The 19,140-nt window shown below is 39.6% G+C and overlaps 1 protein-coding gene across 1 annotated transcript in view; it reads left to right on the top strand.

Moving 5' to 3' along the window:
- The window catches only part of dnah2 (dynein, axonemal, heavy chain 2), a gene marked incomplete at its 3' end in the record, with an annotated part of 134,062 nt that overhangs the window by 22,449 nt on the left and 92,473 nt on the right, over nt 1-19,140 (top strand). Inside the window, exons 7-15 of the mRNA XM_079449974.1 lie at nt 2,665-2,752; nt 2,861-3,063; nt 5,676-5,805; nt 6,770-6,952; nt 9,574-9,788; nt 9,928-10,074; nt 12,500-12,656; nt 18,170-18,409; nt 18,946-19,134. Coding sequence (XP_079306100.1) covers nt 2,665-2,752; nt 2,861-3,063; nt 5,676-5,805; nt 6,770-6,952; nt 9,574-9,788; nt 9,928-10,074; nt 12,500-12,656; nt 18,170-18,409; nt 18,946-19,134 — 1,552 coding nt within the window. The remainder of the gene's footprint in view (nt 1-2,664; nt 2,753-2,860; nt 3,064-5,675; nt 5,806-6,769; nt 6,953-9,573; nt 9,789-9,927; nt 10,075-12,499; nt 12,657-18,169; nt 18,410-18,945; nt 19,135-19,140) is intronic.

Genomic DNA, 19,140 nt, shown 5'->3' with positions numbered 1-19,140 from the left:
AGTCATACGACGTTATACCGAAAATTCCAATATGTATTGAAGACATGTCAATTGATTGAGAAAGATTGAGTAAGCGTTTATTGCAGGGTACAAGTTCGCAGTCAAATCAGTGATAATACATTGCTCAAACTGTTCTGAATCGTGCTTTTTGTTTATGTTTGTTGGCAGACACTGCTATTAGTCATATGGTCATAAACTAAGTTAAAACTGAAATAAAAAAATCTCTCATATTACACCGCCGGCTGCTCATAACTGCGTTTTTAGTTATATTTAGCTTTTAGCCTTTTTCTATTTTATAGGAAAGCCTGACAGGAAAAGTAGACGCTATTGTGGTCCAATGCGTTTAAACTGCCACAAAAGAGCTCCTACGGACATTATGCGTAAACAAGAGGAAACAATAAGTCAGGATTTAAACTTTGGCTGAAGACTTAAACGTTTGGTGTAATGACGAAAAACCTACCAAGCAAGCAGAATGTTTTCTCTCCATTTCAGTTTTCTAACCCACACTTACAGTGTTCAGCGTGTCTCGCGGCTGTCAGAGCAGAAAATCCCTGATTCTCTCTGTATGTTTATCTGCCTCGGTCGCGTTCATTTGTCAACTATGTGCGCTTATTTCGTCCTTTCTATAGAAAGATCGACCGCAACGCATCTTAATACCGCGTCGAGTCCAACCCACCGACACATTTAAGCAGGAAAGTTAACGTGCACGTTTTAGACAGAAGTTTCGTCTTTTAAGGCATGTTTACAGAGTGTGAGTTGCTCCGTCTCACAGCCTCAGAGGGAGAGGATTAAGCCGCTGGGCTCGTCACCAGGTTTTGGTACCCGTGCACACATGTAGCCTAAACTATGTGGTTCTTCCAACAGATATATTTTTGAGTATCCCTTTAAACGCAGCATCTCTCCCCACTGTCCAGCAATAGTCAAGCATTAATGGGCTTCACCAGACTTAAGAGAAGTTATTTGCACTGTTCACACAAGTACAAGGCATCTCTGCTCGCTTTGACTAAACATAAATGTGTCACTATAAAATGAAACACTGACAAATAAGAATGCCAACACTGTATGGTTTCTAAAGCTGATATAAGGCAATTTGATTGTGATGTAAGCTTCAATCTGATTCCATCATCTATGACTTACATGTAAGTCAAGGGTTGTATATACTGACCCAATATCTATTTTTCATTTTTGATTTCTTAGTGACCTAGGATTAGTAACGTTTGACTATAGTTCTTTCCGAAGCTTTTTTTAAGATATGGCCTCTTTTTAGTTTATTTAATTTGTAAAGGAAGTGCTTTTAAAGGAAACGTTTGCCTAAAAACTAAAATTCTGTCATCAATTACTCACTCTGTTGTCAAGTTAAACCTGTGTGATTTTCTTTCTTTTGCAAAAGAAGATATTTAGAATAATGTCGGTAGCCAAAAACCCTCGGTCACCATTGACTTTTATTGTATGGACACAAAACCAATGCAAGTCAATGTGGACCAACGGTTTTCTGTTAGCAACATTTTTACAAAATATCATCAGGGTCGAAAATTTTGAAGGTTTTTTCCTGTCTGTGGCTCAATGGTGTGACCATGGCGCTACCAATGTCAAGGTCGTGGGTTCGATCCCGGGGATTGCACCTACTCAGATACAATGTATAGTATACAAAGTAAGCAGCTTTTGATAAAAGTGTCGCCAAATGCGTAAATGTAAATGTGAGTAAAACACTGGAAAACGGATTGTTCTTAATGATGAATGTGGTGTGTCTTGACATCAGATTCTGATCAGGTTTTTCTTTTACAAAAGCCACTAAAGTTTAACAAATATTGAACTGGACGATTTCAAAGGAATAACTGCTTGTTGAAGTGTTTGGTTCCTTTTTGACGGAACAGAGTTATTATGGTTCTGATTTCCTCTTTCTTTTTTATTATGTTGAATTAGCTTTCAAATTCTCCAATGTCTTTTTTATCATTAGTCATTATGTTAGTTTAGCAATTTTGCTATGTGTTTTGTCAATCGACTATCATTTTTATATTGCTATACGTATTTGAGTTTAGTTGTAACTTTCATTTATTGAGGACAATATTTGATTTGATTTCAGTTCAGTGTAACAACCTTGTGACAGAGGTGCTGGAATAGATTTATTCATCCGGTCTCTCTCCCTGTGTCTAAATCACTCACTTTACATGTACTATCACGTCCATTCTCTAATAGAGTCACCGCGCTAAAGGCTCGCACTCTTTCTCTCTGAATATTTCTCTCACGCTCCCTCTCTTTTCCCCTCCCTGTGACCCTGACTTCCTCTCTGGCCCACTAAAGGTGTTTGTCTGTGAGCGGCAGTGAGGATTACCTTTCCATCAGTAGAAGAATGAGGTGTGAAAAGCAATCTGAGGAACGGCAGGCCGACTGATATGGAACTTTGGCGGATGCAATTATGCCTATGACAGATCATTTCTGACCTGATCCCGGCCTGCTCCGGGTGGCAGCCAGACACCGTCATTGTTTTGTTTTGCTTGTGTGTCGTGTGAAATGTGAAAACCTTTAGCAGGGGAGTGGTGACACAGCAGACTTCCCCATTTTTCTCTCCTGTCTGTACTGTTCTGCTCTTTAGGAATCAAGATCCGATAAGAGGATGAGAAAAACTGTTCTATTTTTAATCTTCGTGTTTCTTTCTCGGGTTAGATATTCCTCTCAAGGCTGGTCGCTCAACGAGACCAGCATATTTGCTATGGTGGAGGCCTATGTGCAGAGATGTAAAGATCTAATTGAGGTGAGCAAAAATAATGTACAGTAGAAACACACACTGGTGTTATTCTTCTCATGTTTGAAGAATCACGATCTTTCACTGTCAGGTTCATGTTTTATTTTACTTTCTTAGGTGTGCGAGTGTCAGCAGCAGTTTGCTCGTCGTGAGGAGGGCAAGCAGGTGCAGTTGCCGTGCTTTGCGGGACGTCAGGGGTTGGAGGTCACTCAGAGCCTATTGAACATAGAAGCAACCTTTGACAAGAACCTGAAGACCCTGGGCTCTGTTAAGGACATCCTGAATGTCAGAAACACGGCTTGGCATGATGGCTACAGCAGGTGCAGTGTGTTTATGAATTTATCTGGGCATGGAGAGAGAGAGATAGGGTTCTGTAAAAAGAGTTTGGTCTTGTAAAATCTGGAGTGTACCTGAATAGTGATCTTGTTAATAAGATATCAATTATTGGTTCTAGACATCAGACAGTTTGAGCGCTTTTTCCACCGTTGTATGCACAGTCTGAAACGGTTACAGTTATGTTTCCACGTGAGCCTGGTTCGACACGGCACGATTACAAACTGTTCTCGGCTCGGAATGTACAACCGTGCCGAATCGTGCTAATGAATGCGCGCAAAGGCATTATAGCTCAGTCTGAACATAAGCGTGTGACGCTTGATGTTTACATTCTAAACATTTCCGTTATCAGCCCTGCGGTGGAAAATGAAATAATTTACGTACCGGCTGGCATGGATCGACACGGAGTGGAACGATTAAGCAACGAGAACGATTCTTCATGATGGTGGAAATGCGCTCTTAGATATTAAATGGAGAACAATTGGAAACTTTTTGTCCTGCGTCTGTGACATTTTACAAATGTTTCCATTAGAGTAGCAGAAGTAATATCAACTGTGCTCATACTTGCCAAGTCTACAATCAAATGTCTATGTTAACAATGTTTTTCATATAAAATATAAACTGAAATATTTAATCATTAAATTGATCCCAAATCCAGATTTTTTTTACTTACTGTATACAAGATGCATTCATGTTACAGCCTTATACTTGTGTATTTTAACAATCCTCTCGTTTGTTTCTGTTTTTTTTTTCGTAGCTATTTTTGGAAGAAGCATCTTAGAATAAGTTGAGAACTCCATCATTTCCCCAGTTATGATAGAGAAACCACTAAGCAACAGCGTGTGACTTTAGACTTCAGCAACAATTTAAAGCGATATGTATAAAATTGGCATTAAATTGGCTATTTATAGTTTATGATGTTTGCTTATTTAGTCTACATATTTTAAAGACAACGAATAAATTCATTTGTAGACCAGAAATATCACAATCTGGATGTAAAACGAATTGTATAACAAAATTAAATTGAATAGCAAATTAAATTGATAGCAAAAAGGTGTCACGGTGTGTGGACAGAACCCAAACGCAGGCAGCAGAGTTAAATAACAAAAACTTTATTTAAACAAAAGACCCTCGATGGGGAGAACATGATCTAAAACAAGACAAAAATGTAAACTAAAACTTTCCACAAGGGGAACAAAACAAACAAAGTCCTTTGAATAATAAATCAACAAAATCCACAAACTTAGAACAGGAACAAACACGATAATCCATAGACAGGAATAATCCAACAAGGTGACGTGAGGAGGTACGATAATGACGAAATGACAATGAACCGACCAGGGACAGAGGGAAAACTGGGGCTTGATAAAGGGAAAACACTAACAAGGACAGATGACACAGGGAGAGTGGCCACAGGTGACATGGATAAAACACTAAGGGAAAGCTAACAGGAGGATTGCACGAGGCAGGTGAGGGGACTGAAACACTAAGGGAAAGATGGATCAGGGCTGGAGACAAGACTAACACTAACGGACTGCAAACAGGGAAACAAGGGGGCGGGGCTAAAGGACGTGACACCGGAGAGAGAGCATGGCTTCTCAAACCAAAACAATGCTCTTTCTCCACACAAAACACATGGGACTGACATGATCCTGCCACAAGACTCGAAAACCAAGACAAGGAGAGGCAGGATCATGACAAAAGGTCACATTTATGATATTTATAAATTCAATCTTACTCTTTTAGATGACCACGGAGAGTAAAGCGGAAAATAATGCAGGGCTTTATAATAAATTGGTAGCCTGGTGCCGCATCAAGCAGCTTAACAGCCTCATTGACTTTAATGGGTGAAATTTCGTTTGGTTACGTAGCGCATTGCCGCACATGTCCGGTATGGACACAGCGTAAGATTGCGTGTCAGTCTGTCTTCTAGCCTGCCTTCAGTCCTCATTTATATTCATAAGTGTTTGTCATTTTCCACTGCTTATTTGCCCGTTGGCCTATTGGGGATTTCCATACATACCGTATTAGCATATCTTTATAAATATGCACATATCGACTCACATTCTGGATCATATAGATGTTTAACCATGAATATTCTGCCTAATGTGCGTGCAGTGGTGGGAGAATCGGTGTTCCCTGTGTGTGTGTCCAGATTGTCATTCACAACTGTTTGTGACAGCAGGCAGTTTGGCTGCTTATCTGAATATCATCACGACCAGTCAACAGCACTGTGTATGTGTGTGAGGAAACCTGGACTATCAGCCTCCAGAGACCACCACACAACCCCCCCTCCCCACCCTTAGCCCCAGGCAATGCCGGACTTTGGAAAAGCTAGTGAGCGTGCGTCTGATGGCTGTGATGGATTGGGGCCGAGGGAGGTCATAGGGTTGGGATGTTGTTGCCAAGACAAACAGCTGTGCTTGTGTCGGGGCAGGTGTTTCATAGTGTCTCAGCATATTGAGAGCACCCAAATCAATACCAGCCTCCATTTATGGATGTGTGTGTGTTTTCGATTCGCCTTTGAATAGAGGGCACTGATTTGTGTTTGAAACATGCTTTGTCGTTTGCAACCTCTTGTTTATCTTTGCGTGTTTAGATTCCGTGCAGAGGTGAAAGATCTGGAGATGATGATGCAGAATTTGATCAGCTCTGCCTTTGAGACGGTGAACAGCGTAGAGGAAGGAGTCCAGCTGCTCGATGTGTTTCAGCACCTGTCTGCACGAGAGGTCTTTCTTTTACACACACGAACACACTTGGCCTTCAATTCACACGCTTTTTATCACCTTCTCTAAGCCTTTCAACACCGCCAGACCAGCGCTCTTTTCACTCAACACTGCAAATACAATAGACTCCGGCAGGTGAGGCCACACACATAGACTTGTGATGTAACTTCCTCATTACTCTTAAAATTTACATTTTTGTTGAAAGTGTCGGACCTCACACACACTCACTTAACACACCTGTGTGTTTGTGTACCGAGCTGTGGGTAATCAGTTAATCTCATCTTCATTGAATCCTCACTTTTTCCATACACATCCTGTTCCTGCAGTTTTTTTCCATTCTTCTATTTGTTTTTTCACATTTGTTTCGTTTAAAATGTTTCATTTTCACATCGTATTTCTAAATCCTTTACTGACATACAGTAGTGAAAAATCCTCTGCACTTATAATATTTGTGACCCTGGACCACAAATCCAGTCATACAGTAAGTACCACAGGAATATTTGTGGCTAAAGCCAACAATACATTATATGGGTCAAAATGATCAAGTTTTCTTTTTTGCCAAAAATTATTAGGATATGAAGATATTTTGTACTGTAAGTATATCAAAACTTGATTTTTGTGTGTAGATGCTGCAAATTTGCGAACAAAAATGACCCGAACGGTGCCCACAAACTTTGCTCGCCGCTGCCCGCTTACCCACTAAAGTTTGGTATCTATGTAAAGCTTAGAAACGGCGACGGACAAACTAGTTTATTTCAAAAATCTACCAGTAAAATAAATTAGCCATTCATATACCCTTATACTCTATATGTTTATATTCAGAGCCATTCATATTCAGTTGATTTGCCGTCGCAGATCATACTTTTAATCGAGAGTTGTTAGGTATTTCTCCATTAAAGATGAATATGTATTGTAGTAAAGGAGTATGTGTGTCTTTGTCTCATTCTCTCTCTTTTCATTCTCAAAGGCCATTAGGAGGACCATTGACAGAAAGATGATGGATGTATACACTTTGTTTAGTACCAATCTAAATGTGGCGAACGAAGTGTTGTGTAGGATATCATCTCTCACTCCTGCTCAAATGCCTCAACATGCAGGACAGGCTCACTGGGCCCGGGCACTCCGCACACAGATAGAGAGACTCATGGAGGTGAGATTCTGTGTGTGAATGATCTTAATCCATTTGTTTTTACTCAAAACTGAATTTGCTTTTTCATTGCCGTTACTTAAATATTTGCATTATGCTGATGCGGACAGAATACTGTGGTAATGAAATTACTCCCTAAACCAACTGCAAGTCATTACATTTGACACAGCTCAAGAATCATAGGGCATATTTTGTACGTCACTATGGATATATCTTCTAAAATAATCAATTGAAATCTAAATAAAAATGTGGAAAACTGAAAAAGACATCCCAGTTTGAAAACCAGCTTTCGCAAACGAACCAAACTGTGATTCCAAATGGATCAAAAAGTTCTCGTGCCCGGATGCAGCAAATCATTTTGACAGTTTTTTTTGACAAATTAGAAATAAATAAGCCTTTTAATGACATATAGAACATTATATTTACAAATGATTCAACCAAATTGCCAGTTTGTGACGTTTGAACGTCGTTTCTTACTTTAAAACCGAAAGTAAACAGCTTTTCCTCGCGGAAGGTCTGCATTCGGTAAAAATGAACTAATAAAATGTCACATGTCCTGTTTTTTCTCATGTGGCAAGTAACCGTGTAATAAGCGGGATTACACACCGATCACACTGTCTGTGCTTATTTCTGCGATAACAACCGGCTGCCTGTACATTATCCCTTACTTACTATATGACCACAGGAAGATCAGAAAGTCCATCCATACCCATCATGCACCAGGCCATACCCTTTTCTCCTCACCACATGTAGGTGAACTCTGCTGGGCATTATGAACAAATGAATCAAATTCCAGCTCGACACCTTTGCCGAGTTGAATTCAAAAGGATTACACAGAGCAGCTTAACTCCATTGAGGAGGTCTTCTCTGTATAGAGAAGCATGTTGAGCTCAGAGCGGGGTGGAGTGTCAAAGGCCAGCGAGGGGCCCCAGCAGAGGCCCTGGAGCCCAGCCAGAATGTAGCCACACAGGCCCTAATGCTATTAAAGCCAGCTGTGCTTCCACATCCTCGCTCTCTTACTTTCTTTCTTTCAGTCGTTTTCCATTTCGCGAACTCTGCTTTCTCGCTTTCCTGTGTCTTATTTTCTTTCTCTCTCTTTTCTGCCTGCTTACAAAGCACGCTGCCTTTCCATTGTGTTTAAATTCATTTTTTCCGCCTTAATTCAGAACACAATTAAGAGCAGGAATAAGCTTTAATTGGTCACAGATATGATTATGTTGCATTTCCCCACAAATTATGTTCTGAAACAGCCTACGGAGAAACAAAAGGAGGCAAAAAGCTTAATGACAGCCATATGTGAGGCTTTGATTGGCCATCGTAGCATACCTTTGCACATTTGCCACATATGAGCTATTTCTGTCATGAGATTTGTTTAGCCTTTGTTTGTTTTTGTGTTTAGCTTAGTTGTACTTTGTTTTGGAATGTTTGCGACTTTGTGTGTGTGAGTTTCTATGATCTCAAGACGTTGTTTGTTTGGAAGTGAAGAGGTGTGTGTTTCGCAGAAGGGCCTGTCTTCTCTTTGTTTACGTTGTCTATCTGTTTATGTTGGGGCATCGATTTAAGACATTCATTTAGTTTGATTATGTAGAAACTCAAAAACAAACGCATTTTATCATGCCCTGTCACCCATAGACGGGAAATGATCAAAGACATGGACATACTATAGGGCAATGCACATGTTTTAAAAGCTGCAGTTTGTAACGTTTGCCTCTCTAATTACCACATTAAACATTAAAATCGCAGGTTAGCTTATAAAGTCGAATGACTTCTTACAGGGATAGTTCACCCAAAAATCAAGAAATGTCCACTCATGAATTACTCAACCTCAAGTTGTTCCAAATCTATATATATATTTCTTTGTTCGAATTGTAGGAATGTTAGCAGTCAAGATTTCTGGGGCACGATTGACTACCATTAAAATGCTTGTCAAAGGTTCCCCAGAACTGCTTTCTTCGAAATATTTTCTTTTGTGTTCAACAGAACAGAAAAATACAATAGGTCTTTCTACTATGCCAGTCAATGGTGCCCCAGAAATCTCAGGCCACATCCACCGAAGCCAGAGCTTTCGCTATCCGATCTTTTCAAGGCGTCCTCTCAAGAAATATCTGCGTGCACACAAAACCAATGAAACCGACTCGAAATGATGTAGTATACACACCAAATCAGTATGTGGCGCTGTAATTCTGCCACAGAGATAAAAACCGAGAAGAATACTTGGAGCACGCGCATAAACTTTGTGCTCTGGGGTGATGACATCATTGTTTCAGAAAATATACGGCTGTACACACCAAAACACAAGGGTGGCGTTTTCAAATGTATCCACTCTGGGACCCGGTGTAAAAAAAATTGCGGTTTCGGGCTCTCAAATCTCCGGATTCGTCTGGATGAAATGCAGATACGATATGAAATCTTGACATTTAAAGCTAAGCGCGTCTCCTTGTGGATGGCCTCTCAGAACATTCATCCAAATATATTTTTTTGTGTTCCACCAAACAAAGAAATGTATACAGGTTTGGGGTGAATAATTCATGACAGCATTTTCCTTTTTGAGTGAACTATCCCTTTGATAGCTTTATCTTGTAATAGGCCCAGTTAGTATACAAATATGTTTGCATGTGTTGTAGGTTCTCCGGCATGCGTATTTCCTGCCTGAGGTCAGCAGTGGAGATGAAGTTCATATGGCTTACGCTAAGCTATGTCAGAATCTGGATGAGAAGGTGAGGAAGATCTTCACAGAATGGAGTCAGAGTCTCGACAGACAATGTCTTAGCAATCTCGACCAGCCACTCATGACCCGCTGTCAAAAGAAGGCAGGCCTGCTGGACATCAACTTCAACAAGTACATGATCACACCTCTATTCTCATTGTTACTGTGTATGACAGTCATACATGCCTGTGTTACTCTGACGCAAAGGTGCGGATGTTACATTATGTTTCCTTTTTATTAAATGTCATGGTGTTTGTGCTTTCTTGTTGAGGAACCTGTTGAAGATGTTTAATGAGATTCATTACTGGGACCGGCTGCTGTTTGAGATCCCTCACTATGTCACAGATGTGTATCAGCGTAGAGAGGAGCTCCACAACCTGAAAGAGAATGTCCTGCTAGTGGTCAAAGACTATAACAGGTCGGTATTATTTTCAGAAACGTTTTCTTTCACTCACATGCAGAAAAACCCAAAGTTAAGAGGAACTCTACCTTTATTGTTGTAAAATCACAATTATTCAATGATATGATGATGTATATAATTACTACACAATTACAGTGTTATTACTATTATTCATTATAAGTTAAATAAACTCCAAAATGCATTAACATTTTTCACTTTATATTGTCTACACGCCCCGTTAGACTTTAAGTAAAGGGACTGTAAGGATTTTTTTAAGGGGATAGTAGAGAGCTATCAGCGAAATAGGTGTCCTTATATATCAGTCTTGTCTCTGTGACAACCCTAAGCTCTGTAACAGCAAATCATGTACCCACGGATCAAACTTGCAGTAAGAACCTTTGTTTACCCAATCTGAAGACCTTATGACACTTTCTGCCTGTCAATCATGTTGTGTGTTTGGACAGCTCGTACAGTATTTACTGTAGAAAGCAGAAATTGGAGTGCTTCAGTTTCTCAATCACGAACATAGTAGTTATACACAAGTTCAGTATAGTTTCTACTATTCAGTATAGTAGGACACGCGTGCCTGTATAACTTTTTATATTTTATGTTCATATTCATTTATATTATTATTTTATTGTACAATAATTGTGTTGAATTTTTTGTGTTCATTTTATTAAATATAAATGTTTTTACTTGAATGGGTCATGTAGTTTGGTCGCATTTAAAGAAACCATATGGTACATTGACGTCTAGCGGTTGAACTTGTTTTCAGACACTATCTGTTTTCAGGGCACTCTAAAGTTTGTGAAGAAGTACCGGAAGTTAAGGTCAGTCCACGAACGCGTGCATGCGCTGTAAAGTTTAATGTTTGTTAAAAAACAATGCACATGTGGGCTGTTGTGGCCTAAACTTAATTTATGGGATTATTTCTGATAACAAGACATAAAAAGAAATAACAAGTAAATAACATTAGCCATCCAGTAAAAAGTATGTCTAGCCAGTTTAATTTTGGGTTACCAGTAGAAGAACCGTTACTCGGCTAAACTTAAAGTGATAGTTCCCCCAAAAATAAACATTCTGTCATCATTTACTCGCCCTCTTGTCGTTTCAAACCTGCATGGCTTTCTTTCTTCTGCAGAACACAAAAGAAGATATGTGAAGAACGTTGATAACCGAAAAGCGGTGGCACCCATTGACTTCTTTTGTATGGACACTAAACTAATGCAAGTGAACGGCTGCCATCGTGGTCAACAATATTTTTCAATTATATCTTCGTTTGTGTTCTGCCGAAGAAAGAAAGTCATACAGGTTTGACATGACAGGAGGGTAGGTAAATGATGACAGAATTTGTATCGCTTTAAACTTGGCAAAGTAGCGTGGACCATACAACAAATGGTTTATTTAATACAATTGAATGAATATGAATGAATATAAATAAAATATAAATACTTATAATAGCCACTAGGCAGATCGATCAACAAACACAGACCGAAAAGTTAACCTCAGGCCAAGCGTGTGCATCCAATTAAACCGTCTATAAGCTTGAGTTTGTTTTTACCAGATTTATTTTTGGTCTTCAATATTTATAAATCATTTTGTTATATTTTTATTATTCCACGTTTGATAATAAATTTCACACAATCCATCCCTGCTTACAGCAGTACAGTACTGAATATGATACACTCCAACTAATGTACTCCAACAAAAGATAATTTGGTCCAATCATTAAACTTTCTTATAGTTTGAAACATATTTGTCAAGACATTTTCAGAAATGTCCACCTCAATAGCGAACAATTGTACTTTCACACACATTGATGTTCGCTGGTTTCATGCATTGCACATATCCCATAGCTTAATACTTTAATTACTTCTGACCTTCTCAGCCTACACACACTTACAGTAAGCTTGAGCGTACTTGCATTCTATCTGCCAAACATATTCATTCAAGATTTTAGCGCATCCAATTTGGAAATGTTCTTTTGAAATAAACACACACGCATACAGTACACGTACACACTACCACTGAACAAAACCATTCACACTCATAGGACTGAATAATAACCTCCTCCTCATATACACACACACATACACGCTCTTCAGACTGGAGGACTCATTGTAGCTCTCAGAGGGACGTAGTGAGTCATCTCTGTCCGTATTGTCACACATTTAATGCATTCTACACATGCCAGTTAGAAACAAACACTTAAACCCTGCAGAAGCTAAACAGCCCACTTGCCCCTGACTGGCAAAGTACACCCAGTAAGACTTGTCAGTCTATTTTCACAACCCTCTTGTTCAGTTGTGTTTAAAATGGCCTTGCTTCTAACTGCAAATGCAGAACAAACTTGTGAATGGTTGGAACACCTACGATAAAACAGCCATGAACTTTTACCCAAACACAGACACACTTCATTAAATTTGTGTTCACTGTTTATCAGAATCATCACAGCCCTAAATGCAGATGAGATGGGTCTATTTTCGGAGAAAATCCGGTTCTTGAATAAGAAAATCCAGCCAGGCCTGTCAAAGTTGCACTGGTCTACTACAGGAACTGCCAACGTCTTTATCAGTGACTGCAGAATGCATGCCAACAAGGTCAGTAGCTTCTTACACACACAGACATGCGCACAAACAAAGCCATGGCCTCCACACTCAAACAGATGGTGGAGTGAAAAGCTTAGGCAGACCGAAACTGGTTGAACCTGCCCTGACCAAAGTAGTATGAATGTCCGTGCCGGTCTAGACTGGTTAGAGAAGCCAGCATGGTCTCTCTGGGGATGCTAGAGGACGAAGGAAGTCTTGCTAAGCTAATTATGAAGCTGAGTCTGGACTCCAACACATCAGGTGATCCGAGAATGCTGGTCTTTACAGAAGAGAAACTGCCTACATTTGAATAGACAGATGACAGGGAATATGATACCTCGGAAAATATAGTTCAGCAAAAACATAAAAAATATGTCATCATTTATTCACCCTCATGTTGTACAAAACATGTATATGACTTGAGAAATGACTCGGTGGTTTTGTGTCCACACCATGGGAGCCAGGGATCTTCTGTTGTGTTTTGCAGAAGAAAGTCATACAGGTTTGGAATGACATGAAAAAAGCATCTATGCTTTTAAATGTCATCACTTCAGTCTAGAGTTACTAGATGCTGGACGCTCTTCTGACAAGGCCGGCTGTGGGCGCTTGACAGCATTTTTCCGACTTGGGTTGCGCTATCATTCACATATTCCCAGATATAATGTTCTCCCAGATATAACGTCCGGTAAAGAAATGGTTACTTGAAGTCAGAAAAAGTTTTTTCAGTTTTTGTACTCATGGATATTGTTGTAAGTTGTGCTGGTTGGTTGGTGGGTTATTTGTTCGCCCCTCCTGCATTTCTAGTTATTATTCTAGTTGTTATAACATTTTTCTTTTCTTTTCCACTTATTTCCAGAAACTGGCTACAACATATGATGATGACCAGCATCAATGGCACATAGATTTTTGACCTTGCTGATTACGATGTGGTCTGAGAATTGTACTTTACAGTAGACAGACAATGTTAGACTGGAATTAGTGGTCAGATTACTGGCAGGCGTTATTTTTACTACACCAGAACAGGAAGGCCCAATATAAACTTGCCACTACAGTTTAATAGCTTATGAAGCAGACGTCAACAGTGAAAGAGAGACATCTGCAACTTCTACACTGTATGTAGACGATAATGAGTTTAATATTGAGTTTGACTTTAGTTTATTTCAAAGGGCCAGTATATGAAATTTAACAGCATCTTGCGGTGAGCTTGCAAATTGCAACCAACGGCTCACACCAAATTTACATTTAGTCATTTAGCAGACGCTTTTATCCAAATCGCCTTACAGAGAATTCAGGGAGCAATAAGCGATATGTCATACAAGAGCAATAGCACAATAGGTGCTATTACAAAGTTACTGGTTTCAACAAAAGCTAGACCACTACCTGTTGAGAGAAAGAGCACTATGGAGGCTGACACAGGACTTTCACGTTTTTACTTCTTTGCCAAATGAGATTTTTACGGAACACGCTCTCTAGAGCAGTTTATCCGTTTATGGCTACGTTAGAAACAGCATGGTGAATTCCATGCCGTGACCCACAGTGTATGAAGGCAAAAATTATACACTAGACCTTTAATGAACATAATACAGTACATGGGTTATAAATGTATTATGCCATCAAATGAAAATATGAGAAACAATTGGTCTTGTGGTTCACAAGTGCAGTTTTTTCAAGAGACTGAAACTGTCCCATATCTTAAAACAGCATGGCATGTTGTACAGTTATACAAAAACAAGCTAAATCACTGTCTTGGGGAAAATATTCATATTTGTTTAAAGACACCGTGAAACTGAAATGGACCACGTCCATTTTTTATGGATAATTGCAGTGTTTTAATTATCTGTGCGCCTAAATATCATTTTTTAAAGGCATGCGGATCCAAATCAAAAACTTTAACTTCCTTCCCCCATCAAAACAACCTCTCTTCAGCAATAAGCAACTGGCAACGATCCCATCAGGTCTCAGTGGACGAAATCAAGTTCCGCCCTCCTTTTTTTCATTTCAGAAGTTTCACTTGGATATGCGTCATGTATGGAAAAGAAGACAATCGCTAATTCCATTTCCTAGTAATTTCACGTTGGCTGTCGTCTCCAATTTCAAACATTCAGACAATTGGTTTTTTTTCAAACAAAAGTTTTTTTAAAAGAGAAACATTTCAGTGACCCTAAACTTTTCATCAGTACTTTCTCTGTTCACCTGTGATCGACAGGTGTTTCAAAAATGTCATTTCGAACCGCGGTGGCGGTTATTAAGAAAACGAAGGCCGTGCACATGTTTTGTTCAGAAACATCCATGTCCTTTTCGCAGCCCGATATTGCTTTTGTAATGCAAGAATACGGCGGCAGGCTTCTCTCAGAATGAAAGTGCGACTCAGTGGAGTGCAATTGTGCCTCCTACAACAAAAGAGCAGAAATTTTGCAGAAATGAATTCACTTCCTCTGCTGGCTGTCCATCACTCCTACATTGTACAAGGCAATATAATATTAAAGTCTTGGCAGTGCCCTTTAGCCATGTGGTACAGACACACACACACATACACAAAGACTAGCAGCAGAATGATGAGTGGCCCATCTACTTTAATAAAGGCCACACAGACAACTCTCCGTTTGAACGGATCCAGCCTTAACAATAAAATCTTGAATCAGTGCCACCGCTGTGCCCTGCTGTCTCTCGCTCGCTCCTTTCTCTCGTGTTCGTGTGTGCGTTGCTGGGGGGAGAATCAGGTTCACGTCAGAGTCAATGTCAAACATCCATGGAGCCCAAAACCCGAACTGGCAACAGCATCAGTGGTAAAGGAGAAGTGTGGAGAACACGACACATCTGAGCATTACACACACCCACACACGCATGGAAACCCGAGAATACATTCTGCACACACATGCTCGAGATGTAATCTCCCCCTTGAGGCTTATTTCATACGACGTGCTTCATCCCGTGAAAAAGCAGAGAGGAGCTGGATCCAAAGCTGGGAGGAAGAGTGGGATTATGTGGCATTGTAAGATTCCTCAGAGAACTTCTCCAGAACGTCTCGGCAACATTGCTCTCCGCAGAAACAAACAGCGAGCTGTTGGATGAGAAAAGCCTGATGCTTTGTGGATAAGATCTGTCTCCTTTGATTTCAAGCACAGGGACGAGGTTGAAATCAGACGCTCGCATTCTGCGGAAGACAGAGAGCAAGACATGATCTGGAAAATCCTGCAGGAAAACCCCTGCTGTTCTGTTTGAATGTGTTTTCCGTCCACATTCCGCTCTCACACTCACATTTTTGCTCTCTTTTCTTTTCTGTTCTTTTGCCTTCCAGTATTTTTTGCCCTTTTTTTATTTCTTTGCTCATCAACAGTGTAATACACCATAAAGCAACAAGTGATACAATTCTTCTGTGTTAGTGGATCTGTCAGTTAGGCAAAGAGTGACAGGACATTTTTCATTTCAAAAAGGCTTTTATTTCTGCACCATTGTGATGGAGGCCCTACCATCCACAGACCGATTCACAACCTGTTGCGAACGTTGCATCATGTCTGATTAGGACTTTTTAAACTTGAAATGTTTGCCTTGTGAACGATTCCGCCATTTTTTGTTTTATACATAAAATCATACAATATAGTAAAGAACATCAATTGACAATCAATTCAATGTTGAAAATATATTACAAATCTTATTTGAAATCAAACTTTGATGCTCACTATCCTGAAATCAGATTGAGACTTTAGCCTGGATTTCACAGACTTGGTCACAAGCATCCATGGTCCTGGGTCCTCCCCCAGAAAAACCTTGAATAAACAATGCCAGTTTACCACCAGCTTCCGTGGTGTTGTGACAAAAGTGCGTGAATAGTAGTTTTGGCACAGGTTCGTATATAGCCAAAGGGACTCTTCTATATTTTCACATCACACATGAGACCGTACCGGCATTTGTTTTCATCAAAATTAATACAAATATTTGAAAAATACATGTAAAACAGGTGTTTAATAATAAAGGGTATGGTGAGGTCAGGGGTAGTGGGGAAGTCTTCTGTTCCAGATAGTTTGCATTCAATTGATCATTTACACTATTATTATTGTCCAAACACCTGAGGATCCGTAAGAAATGTAGTAAACAACACCCCGATACACCTCAACAGTCATAAGGAAATGCATTGCCAACAACTCAGCCTAATGAATTATGCACCATAGAGCAGCACTCATATATGCTTTGTTTTTCATCCTCAGTTTCGCTTGCTTTTTAAGTTTTCATACTGCATTTGGTCATTATTAAGCACAACAGCCTCATGGAGGAGATTTTATTGCTTGCTTTGAGCAGTCCATCAAACCTACTCTACAGGTGACAAACATGTTGTTTACTTCCCTTTGTACTTCTATGAATAGAAGAAGCTGAAATGTTCCTGGTAGCTTTAAATAGCGCTGTCCTAAAACCAGTCCTAAAAGCTGCCCCGCTGCCTCCAGCACACCTAGGCACCTGCATCTATGGCAGCATCCTGCTGTACCAGGACTCTGATAAGTGTCTTGATTCAAAATGCTCTATGTAGGCAGCGTGAAGAGACAGCGTACAAATACACATTTGTTTGCTGTCACATATTGCTCTCTGGATGGAATTATGTGTGGGTGGGCGATTGAGACCGTGACTGCAGAATTTTCCAGGAATTGAAATAATTATTTTGTTTAACATGGGTCACTATGGTCAAATAGAACTGCGTCACTTTAATAAAGAATTGCTTGCTTTGTTATGTAAATCTCGTTATGCATCAAACAATTGTGTTTGTTTATTATAGTTTTTCTTTTTAGCTAATGTTGTCAATGTTTTACTATTTGAAATTTTGTGGCATCTAGCGGTGAGATTGCTAATTTCAGCCAACGGCTCACTCCACCCCTCCCTATCAAAGCACTACGGAGGCTGACACATAACTAAGATGTCACGTTTTTTCTTATTTGCCCTAGGAGATAATGTACTTATGAAACACGCAGTTTCCCTTGAGCGCTAATTTAGAAACAACACGGCGAATTCCATGCAAGGGTATCTGCTGTGTATTTAGATAGAAATAGCTCATTCTAAGGTAATAAAAACATAACGCTTCATTACATAAAGGTCTTTATACACCTCTGAAGACATACAGTAGTAGTTATGTACGTTATATTGCATTCAAAAGAATTTCACAATGGACCTTAAACCTACGAACCCGTCATTATTATTATAATCTATATGTAATGTTATAATGAATCTGCAAATATGTTGCAAGGTGTCTTTGGAAGATGTGTTTATGAATATAGTTCACTTAGTTTTTGTTGGAATTTTTTGACATTCACATTTATGTGACATCACAAAAATTTGACTTGATCTAACCTTAAGTATTAGAAATACAACATGAAATAAAGTGTGTAACTTGCATTTTTGCCCTCAATATGCATGAGATCCACCGATGTTTGTGAACAAGAGCAGTTTATGGATGTGTAATAAATGAATCCTACAGTTGCTGTTTTTGGATTAACATTTGCTCTCTTTGTCTTGTTTTTGATCACTTGTCTCTCCTGCAGGTGCAGTTAATGGTGGACGAATATAAGGCAGCTAACCTGACTGTCTACAAGCTCTGTGCACAGATCAGTGAGCTGCTGTTGGTTCGTGTGGACGGGAAGATGGTCTACGGAGACCTGGAATTCCAGGAAGATCAGCAGAATCATCAGCAAAGCCAGCTGCTCCGGCTGCAGGCTGCTCACCAGGACATGGTCAACGTCATGGCCAGAGTCTACGCGACCTTTCAAACAGATGGTCCAGAGGTAAGTCGCCGCTCACGGTCTTCTCTAAAATACAAAAAGCTAAAGATAGTCAGGTTCATGAACATCCTCACAAGCTTTCATATATGAATATGTTTATAGACTGTTTCATCGGATACGCGCGCCTGACCTCCGGTTAACTTCCGGTTTGCGTTTGGCTAGTGTCTAATAATATAACTATTCATACTTAACTTTATTTATGTTAATATGAATTTGGATGATTATTTTACTGTATAATAATTATATTTCATAAATGATTTGTTGAATTTTGTTGTATGTTCATTCTATTAAAGAAACAATTTGTTTTCATTTGATTGTTATAAAAAATAATCTACAGGCACTCTATTGTCTTTGAATGTGTACCTGAAGTTAAGTTGGATTCACAAGTGCGCATGCGCAGTAACGTTTGTTTATGTTGTTAAGCTGAAACCGTCTATATGGGTATGATTTCTTGTATAGAAAGTGTATATTGTGGTTAATTTGAAAACAATGGAAGTCATTCAAGAATGTCTCCACATCAAATGTATGCATGTTTTCAGGTTCAACAGCACTGGGTGTCATACATGAAAAAGATGGATCATATGGTAGAGGATGCATTTCGAGTGAATATAAAGCGCTCTCTTCAGGAGCTCTCTAAAGCCATCAATGGAGACGGCAAGAATTCCCCAGAGCCTTTATTCAGCGTAGAGGTGGTATTGAAACAACACACCCCTGGATCTACTGCTCAGGTACAC

Source organism: Barbatula barbatula (assembly GCF_947034865.1).
Source record: "Barbatula barbatula genome assembly, chromosome: 1".
NCBI lineage: Eukaryota > Metazoa > Chordata > Actinopteri > Cypriniformes > Nemacheilidae > Barbatula > Barbatula barbatula.
Note: the sequence above shows the minus strand (reverse complement) of the source record. Positions and strands in the feature narration are given on the sequence as shown.